Source organism: Opisthorchis viverrini (assembly GCF_000715545.1).
Source record: "Opisthorchis viverrini unplaced genomic scaffold opera_v5_51, whole genome shotgun sequence".
Lineage (NCBI taxonomy): Eukaryota > Metazoa > Platyhelminthes > Trematoda > Opisthorchiida > Opisthorchiidae > Opisthorchis > Opisthorchis viverrini.
Window position 1 is genome coordinate 522,979 of NW_008751707.1, and position 11,609 is coordinate 534,587.

The window sequence follows — 11,609 nt, forward strand, 5'->3', positions numbered from 1 at the left end:
TTCAGAATTCAATCAAGTAACAAATCCTCCTGAGATACTGTGTTAGCCCCGCCTAAATGGGTTTGAGAACTCCCAGACAGTGGATAGGGTGTTTCCCTAGCCGATACAACCTGTTGGCCCTTACGTAAAATTTCTTCACTGGATCGTCCTCTTAACAATGTTGTGTTCCATCCCCTCGCAGATGGACTTATTCCTGACGACTCGGATTTCGGTCACCAAGGTCATGATGCCAACGGCAACTGCACGTCGGAACTTGAACAACCAACTGATCCACAAATGCCACATTGTTTGGTAGCGCTAGGGCGACTGCAGATCAACAACCGACCGGATGCAGTGGATTTGTCCCCACGACGTTCCCATGAATTTGTTACTCGCCATTCCGCAGATATGCGCATCACATTCTGTGACCAACGAATCAAAAACGTACTTGGACTCGACACAGATGAAGTTCTTGGTCAGTTGTTCACCGATCTGATGCCCTCTAGCAAGGATAAGGGCAGTTTCCAAGATATATTTGATCGAGGTATGTGGTCAAAATTCATTTTCGTGTGTATCATATTGTTCTTTCCCAGTCAAACCCCAATAATCGCATCCCCCTACAGCAACGATCTATCTACTGTAATCGGTTTCGTGAGGCTTGTGCCAACCCTTATGATAACAATAACACCCCGTGCCCCCCTGGTCACTATTTGAATTATTACGCCGTTGACGTGGTACCATTTTTATCCACAACCGAACTTCTGGTTATAGCATCCATACCTTCATGGCAGTTGCTTTTGCCGGCCCTACTAGTCGCCGAACGTTTCAGGTGGTCTTATTTGGGCCCTTGTGGGTTCCATCTACGAAATATCCGTATTTAACCGATTATGGATTTGAGCTGATAGCAGGTGCCTGAAACACTAATTCTTTAGACACTGGCAGGACCGAGTCATCTTGCTCCCGCTAGCTAATTCTTGTGAAGCACGCGATACGGTGATACTCACATACCTAAGGATGTGTTGGAGTTCAGTTGAAAAATGAATAATTAACGGTAAACACGCACTTGTTACTCCATGACCCTTCTCCAAAACAGATCATGTTCCACTGAGGTCAATGAAATTGTCATCGTCTGTACCTCACTCGAGGGTGAACTGTCGAGGGAACTTTTTTGCGGTCCGTGTATGTTTCATTTGGAACTCCCTACCTCCCAATGTTGTACATTCGCCGAGTTTATCCATTTTCAAGAACAATTTAGATGCATATCTTATGTCCAAACCGAATCTGGAACTGTTTAACTCCATATGATACTCAGCAAACATTGCGCATATTTTTGCGTCCCTTTGTGTATATACGTTCACCCTATGGTCGTTGTAAAGTTAACTGCTTTTTAGACCATTAAACCTTGAATTACGACGTTCGGGTTTCTCAAATGCCTGGAATCTTCCCTAGCCGAAACTTGCCGCACTTTGTGTCGCGGTGCGCAACGGCCGTCACTTCGGTGATGGACGCAGCTTGCAATGCATCTTTGCTGTTTTTTTTCTTAGATAACACAGCCCACATACCTGTTTTTCGTGTGAGTAGAGCTCTCCACTAGATGCCGCCAGGTGAAGCGGTAAGCACCATTTGTCCTATCTTATGTTTCGGCATTGCTAATTCGCTACTTAGTGTTCGGATTTTGTCCAACATTCGCATCATCATTAGTATTCATCCCCATCAATTCCAGCTTGGAAGTTCAAAGGAGAGGTTTTCTCGTTGCTCATTCTGCTTCAAGGTCAGGTGTCAAGCGAGCCGGTTTCAGTTCGATGTAACCTGTTTGCATTCTCAAATCCGTTCAACGACGAGGTGGAGTATATAGTGTGTACGACAACCTCATTAAAGTAAGCTGTTCATTTATCCATAGGGCTGTAGTAAAACTACCCGCTCTTCGTTTGTTTCTTCCGCGTGGATAAGCATTGCTCCGGAAAGGTTCAACTTGAGTGCCGCGTTGGTAGTTTTTCTCCCCAGTCCTGTTAGTCATATACATAAAACAGGTTTTATCAGAACAAGTATGAACCCTTATGTTAGCTTTTTTCGTCCCTTAGTGAGCATTGTTAGTCGTAACGTAAACCTGCATCAAATAATTACTGATAAGGTATGTTGATTCGTTCCAAGTGAGCCTTCTGTAGCCGTGTTTAGTTTCCTGGCTTAACTGCGTAGTTCCACGACATCTGGTTATTGAAATACCTTTTCGGTACATATCTCAGTTGATTTCCAACTTTTTCTTCCATTGACGCGAAGCACCTCATTATGATAAAAAAAACCCAACATGTTCGGTTGGAAACTGTCAACAATCTTCCAGTGACGGAAGCACCTCATTATGATAAAAAAAACCCAACATGTTCGGTTGGAAACTGTCAACAATCTTCGTATATTAGAGGAGAGGTTTCTGTGTCGCAATATCCAGTTTAGCTGTCACGGATAGTCGTACCTTTCATGTTACTTTCAGGGCGCTTCAGTCCAGTGCCTCCGTTTCGTGTGGTACAGCGGCTCTTCGTGGTAATGTCATATCGTCCGGTTCCGAGTCGTTTTCTGATGCTCAAGCCGACTATGAAACCGATCCACTCACGGGACATCCTCGTATGATCCTACCATTCCACCCTCAGCTTCGAAGCTCCACTCAATATGCTGATTCCACCATTGCTGAGGGAAGTGGATACTGGCGACCCCCAATAGAATCCTCTAACCAATTTCATCCTGTATTTTCATCTTTATCGCAACCAAGTCCACGTGATCTTCTCAGTCGATCACATGCGTCCAACTTCTTATCTCAGCCTGGTAGTGAGCTCACCCGCGACCATCCCTCAGATACCGGAAGCATTGACAACGGAGGCGAACGTATCTTAGATGCTGCGAACCAGGCATGTGATACCCACCTGCAACCAACAGCCACCGACAATTTCGTACCCGTGGTTGAGTGTGAGTATCCGTCGGAGCCCTACTCATCACGTACGTATCCATACTTTCACTGACTGTCGGACAATGGATGGTCTTTCGTTTTTTAGTCGTGTAACATGTCCGAGGCTTCTTTGTGTGCCTCCAGTATCAAGCAGTCTAGATTATTATCCTGAGAAAATCGTACCAGGGCGATAAGTTTACGGCGTGTATGAGTCAACGCACCGACATTACATGCGTTTTTTGAACTGTTGGGCAACTGGAAAATTCAACATAGAATAATTATGTGCTAATCCAAGATAAAGGTTTCAAAATTAACATCCTTTATCTCATACAATCGGTTGCTTTTAACTGGAACCTCTAGTTGGCTATCGGTAAAAAGAAGGAGGTCTTCGCTGCGGAGTGATTTATTGGAAAACACCATCTGAACAGTTACAGACCATAGGACGGGGAAGCAAAACCCTCATGCATCTTGTTTATAAAAACTGTATCCGTCTTCTTCTCGAACAGGTCTTCCTGAACTTTCCCGGATACTCACTGACTGTCACTCAAACGTAAATAAATGCTACAAAGCGATTCCACAAATTCCGTAATAAATCCCACTTCTCAATAGACGCGAAGCGGACTTGAGGAAATCACATACTACTCGCACGCCTCATCAGTAACATCCACCGTTACATCGGCAGTGTCTAACACTTGAAAGTACTCTTACCCAACTTTACTCCGATGCAGCCCTCGGACTGTTTATTTGTTGGAATAACAACAAAAATCACACTGGTTATCTCGCTGACACTAACTAAGAATGCACGAGATGTGAATTCAGCAAGCGTTTGACTTTCCATCCATCTGAGGATGCAAATTTCAGGATATACGCTCAAATGACGTGCTTCGAAAAGAGAACAACGACAGCTGGTGAGTCAACTACTCCTGACCTAACAGTACGGTTTTCGACCGCTAGCTGGAGCTTGCAAGTTCGAATCTCCCTAGGGTTTCGTAAGATGCGCACCGATGACCATTCCCAACAAAATTGAATCGGCCGTACGGGGCTTCCGACATACAGCAACCAATTCTAGGACGAAATGTCGATTAAAATTCCACCACCATCGGAATAACGATCGTTTGGTCAAGTCGGAAAGCCGTCCAAAGGCTTTGATGTCAACGAATGGATCGCCGGATCATTGAAAACCCATAGACATTGAAAATTTCGCCCGTTGTTTCTTGCGGGTACTTCCGTAGATCATGTATCTCGGTTCAGACACCCTTGATTCGTACTAGTAGACATAGGATGGATTGTGTTACCCCCAAAGTCACGCAAGTTTAAGGTTTTTACATAGGCTCATTGCCTGCATGTCTAGTCACAAACTAATAGCTCCACTTTAACGGGTTACCTAGTAGGCATTTTTAAGGTAAATGCAAACCGTCCACTCTGATGAAGCCAGACTAGGGGATTCATTCTCTGTTCTCCTTCAACGCTGCATAATTTATGGTACATTCGTGGATGTTTCATATGTTTTCTTGCAATCGCTCTTGCAGATGTCGTACGCGGTGGCACGGCTGATCGAGAAACCGTACACCAATCTCTGTTTTACGATGCCGCTATGACACACCCCACTGAAAATAACGCGGATCCTCTCAATGCATGTCAGACTTCCGTACTTCCTGGTGGATGCCTCATTCGTGCTTCCGACAGCGGGATGACACGCCCGTCTGCCATTTGTTATCTTCCTTCCGCTCCCGCCGGAGATTCACGCGGCCCAGATAACACGTCACTTTCCCCGTCACGCCATTTGGAGTATTCATCCGTCACTAGGCCTGTTGCCACCAGTGACCCCTATCAACCCCCCGGACTGGACCCATCCTCACGTTCCAGTTTTTATCCCCGGTCTCCGGTACCGGACTCTACTACCTCTTCGGTATTCCATAATTGGTATTCCTCAGACTTTCAACCAGTGCATTTCCCTACCTCAATATCATCATCTTCCACTACTTCTGACTCTTACCAACAGCCACTACAAACAGGTTTACATGCTAGTTCGGTGACAGGTATGTCATTCAACTACCCTGATGCGAATAACACTCAACGTTTGCACCCCCAATTGCTCCCAATCCCGTCTGCTAGCAATATGGCTATAGAAAATGGTCTACAGCCGACTCCTGTCCAAGAACCCTCTTCTACATACTTTGAATATTTCCCTTGTCAGCAGCCCGCTTACACAGCACAAACCCCACTGAGCTCTACCGATGAGTTCAGACACTTGACTTCCATTCATGCAGCAACCGGAGACATCTCATAACGCTTTCTTCGGTGCTCTGTACCCTTGTACAGCATGTTTATTTTCAGTTTTAGCTTTCAAGTGGTCCAAGGTGTTGATGCTTTTGCTATCTGCTCCATCATTCCAAGTGTTTTACATGCGGCATGTGTCCCTACTATCAGTGTCTCTCCACCTGACCCGTTCCGCTCGTTTGAGTGCGTCTCAGGTATATCATTGTTATATAGTTTCTACTGAGCACCGGGCCGCTCTGAACAAACCCGCGGTTGAGCTGCTGTGTACATTGAATTTATTGTGACGTTTATGGCCTCTGCTAAACCATCCACGACTTTGGACGCTTTATTTCCGCTGCTCTATCGTTTTTGTGTACTTCCAACCTTTTGTAGGGGGAGTTGCTACTGAATCCTATCTCTATCTGAAACTACCGTCTTAAATGCAACATTTTTTTCCGCTACCAACACAAACCTGCCTGTTGGTGAAACAAGTATTCAGGTTTCGACAAATGCTTTCAGTTGCGCACGAATTCGGCTTTGAAGAAGACTCAGCTGAGTCTCTCGTTTGTGACGTTCCGTAGAACATAAGGTTAATGTAAACCCGGGGACCGCACCTGTCTGATGAGCCCCAAGAAGGGCGAAACCGGTCATGGGCCGTCGACGAGTTCTGAGCGACCTCACGAGTAGTTTATTGCGTCTAGACAATACTCATTTGTATTTTCGTAACGGAAACTACTCGAAAGAAACCCTGTGAGTAGTTCCCTTTATGAAAATGCACCACAATATCTCGGATATCGTACCAACTGGAAAATAAGGCGGTCTTTGTGCAGCACATTCAGTTGAAGAATGTCATGAACTAGAGATTCAGTTGAGTTTCCTGTAAAGAAAACATATTGATGTGCAAATGAATGCTTCCTTCGAAAACGCCCAGGTATTTTCATGCTCCTAGTAGTCTGATTTGGGACCTTTGAATTACCCGTCGCAGCATACTTTAATGCACCTGTCGCAAGTGATGTGGTCGCGTTTCACGCTCCTTCAGGTGCCTTGCCTGACCGGCATAGTACGCCAGTCTATCGAGTCCTAGTACCGTAAACACCAGTATTTACTTGCTAGATTCAGTTATCCGACCATGTTGACAGGACGGGACAGCATACAAGTGACTGAACTCAGTGAGAAGGGACGAGATCGGGCACAGGCATCCACAACTTTAGCGCTAGTTACTAAGTCCAAAGGAAGTCTGGAGCCGGTAGTGACAGTGAGAGCCAGGTTCTTCCACTTTTCGCTTGGAGTGTTAGAAAGGCAGAATGCAGAAGAGTGTATTATGTACACAAGGCTTCACATGAAGAAGTAATAGTAGACGTCATTCTCTACTGGTAGTTTTCACCATCTAGAAGAAAAAACATTGGTGTGTGGGATTAAGTTACCTTTTTAGCTTTGTTGATCTCCCGCTTCTCGTCAAACCGGATTTGATCCAACTTCTTGGAGAAAAGACCGTGAAAGTTGAACAAGCCAACTTACCCTTTCTGCTTCCCTTCGAGCCATTGAAACCTCAGTGATGATCTTTGCCACTTTCTTTTCGTTCACTTCAAAGGGACTCAAGTCCTTGCCTGAGTAAACGAGAGAAAACGCTCGGTGGTATGAAGTTAAAAAGAGCGTGCGAATGATCTGAAAGAAGACTGCCAATAAAGACAAACGAAGTTCCGCTTGTAGATCTTATCGCTATGACATCTGAAAGGGTTGGGAAAATGAGGTTGCATAACAAACAGTGTTTGTGAATTGAAAATTGAATGACGGGAACAACATCAGAAAGTAGATGGAAGGCTTACAGACCGTAACACACACACTCAAGCTCTACCATACTGAAAAAACTGGAAAGTTACATCATCATATATATACCATCAGACAAGGTTTCCACTACGATTGAGCCCTCCGAACATAAGGGTACAGAATTTGCAATACCTGGCTGAGAAACTTGAGAACCGATAATTTGTTAGAGCAGTTTAAAACATTGCCCAATGGGTTTGACAAATTGAAAATCAGAAGTCACCAAGAGACATTTTAAGGGACTTTCTGACAAAACATGTTCAACTTACATTCAAAAGGACTCACCTATGAAGTCCTGAATGGCACGTAACCGCTTAATCTCAAATAAATCACAAAGTGTGAGAGCAAGTCCAGTTTTACCAGCTCGAGCAGTTCTGCCAACACGGTGCACGTAGTCTTTGGGTCGAATGGGGACGTTGTGATTTATAACAATATCAACGGTGGGAAAATCCAATCCGCGACTAGCCAGATCTGTGGCTATTAAAATGCGGACCTGACTTGATCGAAACAGGGTCAAAGAGGATATCCTTTCACGTTGCCGCATCGCGGAATGCAAAAGAACTGTTTTCATGCCCAAACTGTTTATCATTAAACCGATCAGATGGCACCACTTGCACTTGTTTGTGAATACAATTATCAAAGAACACGGGTTTTCTGTGAGGAACTGGTCAACCGTATGAACGAGAAACGCTTCTTTGTGCTCCGGCCGCATCAGTAAGTAGAACTGACTCAAAGTATCCACAGTGCTAGCACCCACTGTACTCGATGAGCTTCCAATGACCTCAGTTGGTTGCCACAGTAGAGGAGGGCGCTTATTCTGCTCCAAGGCCATCGCCTTCGAAGCCTCCACAGCTGTTTTGACGGCGTCGCTGAATGTAGCGCTAAACAGCAGTGTTTGTCGACGGTCTGGTAGTGCACTCATGATCAAACTAAGATCGGCACCGAAGTTGTCTTCCAGTAACCTGTCAGCCTCATCTAAAACAACAACTCGGGTTCGTATTAGTGACCATTCCGTTGAACTGGGATTGGACGGCTCGTCGAGATTTGCCTGTTGTGTTCGTAATAGGTCTGCAAGTCTCCCGGGTGTGGCTACGACAATATGAGGACCACGAGCAAGGTCAATGCCTTGGTGGACGATGCTTTTACCACCCGTTATGATCAAAACATTGCACAATGATGTGCCCAGAATCAAATTCAGGCCGGCGGCCTGTTCTCCAATCTGGTGAGCCAATTCTCTAAAGAAAACAGAAGAATCAGCAACAAATATACAAGGATGCGAATATGAACGTGGGATCTCGGAAGCAAGTGTGTAGCTATATTTGAGGACCACTATAAGTAAGCATTCGTTGGCCTCGAGGGCCACTGTTTGAATAATATGAGAACGAAGCACAACGGGAGTTCAACAGGAGATTTGCAAAGCCTTACTGAATCAACGGTTCTCACCACAACTATTCAGTAGGTGTAACAGTCCGCTGTATCTTGCATACACTACATAATAGTTTAGTCACCGAACTCCCACAAGAATTCAAGTGACAGTGTTGTGGTACGTCGGGTTACAGCAACACACCTTCTGTGAGGTTATCAAATCGGAAAGTCATTTTTATCGCTCGATACTGTGCAAATGAGTGTAGCTAGCAGCCTTAAATCTCACACCTAGTGCCTTTGTGAACATTACCTCCGAAAAGCCCAGAAACATTGTACAGCTATTTTCCCCCTTATCAACAGTGCAAATCTTAGGGGCGATTGGAACCCGCCACCTCCTGAAGAATAAAGTCTCCAGTCACGAGCGGCTGACAAGCAGTGATTAAACTGCACTTAGACAGGATGTATTCGCACGCATCCTCCAATCGCGAAACTCACACGTCTTGTGTTGACGGGTTCCCCGACTGAAAACGTCTCAGATAAAGCGTTCACTTGTTCGAATCATGCCTTTTTCTGAGACACTTATAGTTTGTTGGTAGTGTGAGGAAAGCCCAGCTGATACATTCCAAACTCTCTTCATACTAACAACAAACAATACATACTTCGGCTCTAGAACAGGTTACAACTTATTTTCGATAAATACACTCATTTGCAAATCAATTTGGTTTTCACGAGAGACTCAACTGAATCTCTCGTTTACGATATTCTACAACTGTGCAATTTGGGATTAAGTAAATCATAAAATTGACGGAAACTCAGGAATTGCAGCTACCTGATGAGCCTCAAGAAGGGCGAAACCGGTCGTGGGCTGTCGAAGAGTTTTCAGCAACCTTGTGAGTAGTTTCCTTTATGAAGATTACAACTTAAATACAACGAGTACCATGAGTGCGTCGGAGTGGTCAAATGCCTTGGGCCCATGTTACGGTGAACAACAGAGTTAGCCTTTTACGTGCACTTCGGAGCCTCAAAGTATGATGTTGGGGAAAATCAAAATCCGTGCAATTGTGCAGTTGTTAGGAATTGAGAGACAACAAATCTCTTGAGCTCATTATACCATTCCATTGGTCGTGTGGCAAATTGTGAATCGGGCGTTTTGAGAGAAATGACAGTTAACTGACAAATGTCTGATTGCGTGACGAACGGAGCCAGAGAATTGGAACAACGAAAATCCATGTGGCAGTGACACTTCCAGTTATTCTTGGGTGAAGAAATCGTTTACGTCCCACCTTGGGACTTAGACTCAAAGGTCACACTAATGAGGACTTGAGCTACATTTGGAAGGGCTGCCTGCAGTCCATAGCACAACCTAGAGTGAAATCGATTTTCAATAATTTGGTTTTCTTCGCTGTCAGTACTTATTCGTTATCCCAACGACGGTGAAGGTAAGGGGTATGTGACCACTGAGCGCGACATTGCCTATTCTTCACTTGCTCCGTGTAAGGCACTGTTACTGATTCCAGAAAATTTGCTCGTCCATGAAACAAATGTTCTTGCCTTAACACGCCCACCATCGAGGAGGACCTATTATCAGCGGAANGGGAGACTAACATCATTTGCACGACTGGCATCCAACAACATGCCTCAAGAGGCTGAAATAATTGGTGTGGTTCTCGAGGTCAATGAAGTACACAAGCCTGAACTTCGCGAGTTGTAATGTTCCAGTTGGTTCCTCGTTTATTGCAACTTAGTCGTGAAAATATTAGACTAGGACGCCACTTCTTGATGCATGCAGTCGTTACAGGTTTGAATTAAACGTTACTACCCACCCGGGCTTAATCGCGATCTTCCATGCAAAAGTACGAGTACATGTTTGATACGTTCTTTAACCAAAGATTTCGTGGCCTTAAGTGAACTATTGGGCGAAGTCACACGGATCTACAGGAAAGATTAAAGCTAAAGTCACTTTGATCTAAAAAGAAACTGATAATGTCTTCACTGTCACCGTCTACATTGAGCAACAGCCACATTCAACAATGATTGGTTATGGTTGGATTACGCCACACACGATATTTTAGCCAGAACAGTGTCGAAAATACGCGAGAAACCACCTTTACCATTATCCCTCCGGGAGCTCACACTTTGTGTCCAGGAAACGCTCACACTAGTGTGAACCAAAAGACCAAGAACGCGACTGTAACCACGACATAACACGTAAAAGCGATGAAACCACTAAACTCCACTTACAGTATATGAAGAAAAAACATCCTCTTACCTTGTAGGTGTGATTATCAGGGCGTAGAATGGCTTCAACTCCGTCATCAATGACTGAATTATCGGTATAAGAAAAGTTGCTGTCTTTCCCGATCCCGTTTTGGCGCATGCGACAACATCCATGCCTGAAATTGAACGAAGATAAAGCTCACTTACCATCGATTATGGCAGNACCACTTGCACTTCTGGCCGGTTTGTTATACCTTTGTCCTGTAACATGGTAATTATCTCAGGGCAAACACCAATATCTTTAAAAGATAAAGTGCAATCTGTCGTTCCCAACTGCTCCATATTGGTAATTTGGCACCGCACAACGTATGCTGTTCAGAGAGTGGAGGGCTTTCTGGGCTAAATCAAATAAAAAGAAATGGAGCATTTTATTTTGAAACAGAGAGGGAAAGATTATTCGTCTGTGCCCCCATTTACTGTTGTTAGATTATGATACTGAGACGTTTAGAATGTGTCCGAGAACGAGTTTGAACAGAGTCCAGGTTTTCGAGTATAAGCAACGTTTCACTTGTCTAAGAACAAGCATGCATGAGGTGAAATGAACATACAAAGGTTCACTACGAGTATATACGGTAGGTATAAAAATAAGCAAACAAAAATCATAACATTCACCCCGACATTGTTTGAATGGACACATATGAGCGAACGTAGACGTGAAGTACTGAATCAGGCTTCTCTGTTCCTCAAACCGTAAGCATGCGTCGCTGTTGTTCTAGAATTTCAGGATAACTCGGTTGGTATTCGGAGGACTGTACCGACGAAGATTCAGAGAGAGCTATCAGGCTGACGTCCGGTTGTTTCAGTCGCATCTGGGTGTTCGGTATCCTCATTGGATTCAGACAGATTGAGAACATTATCAGATGTATTCGGAACCGCTGGGGCTAGAGGGCGAAGGGACAAGGTTTCGACTCTTCCGTCTCGATGAACAATGTGTGCGTAGTGTGGGTTGCAGTTCAGAAGGTAGAATTCT

At 44.6% G+C, this 11,609-nt stretch overlaps 2 protein-coding genes across 2 annotated transcripts in view; one reads left to right on the forward strand and one right to left on the reverse strand.

The window, feature by feature from the left end:
* Positions 1-5,600, forward strand: part of T265_03519 (hypothetical protein) — a gene marked incomplete at both ends in the record, with an annotated part of 40,747 nt that extends 35,147 nt beyond the window's left edge. Inside the window, 4 exons of the mRNA XM_009168031.1 lie at positions 101-523; positions 1,703-1,856; positions 2,465-2,964; positions 4,444-5,600. Coding sequence (XP_009166295.1) covers positions 101-523; positions 1,703-1,856; positions 2,465-2,964; positions 4,444-5,204 — 1,838 coding nt within the window. The remainder of the gene's footprint in view (positions 1-100; positions 524-1,702; positions 1,857-2,464; positions 2,965-4,443) is intronic.
* A 988-nt stretch (positions 5,601-6,588) lies between these two features.
* On the reverse strand, positions 6,589-10,978 carry T265_03520 (hypothetical protein; the record flags this gene model as incomplete). The annotated part of the gene is made up of 4 exons (XM_009168032.1): positions 6,589-6,651; positions 6,692-6,780; positions 7,283-8,232; positions 10,632-10,978. The coding sequence occupies 4 exons, from the start codon at positions 10,787-10,789 to the stop codon at positions 6,589-6,591; spliced, it is 1,260 nt and encodes a 419-aa protein (XP_009166296.1).
* Between the last annotated feature and the right edge of the window lie 631 nt (positions 10,979-11,609).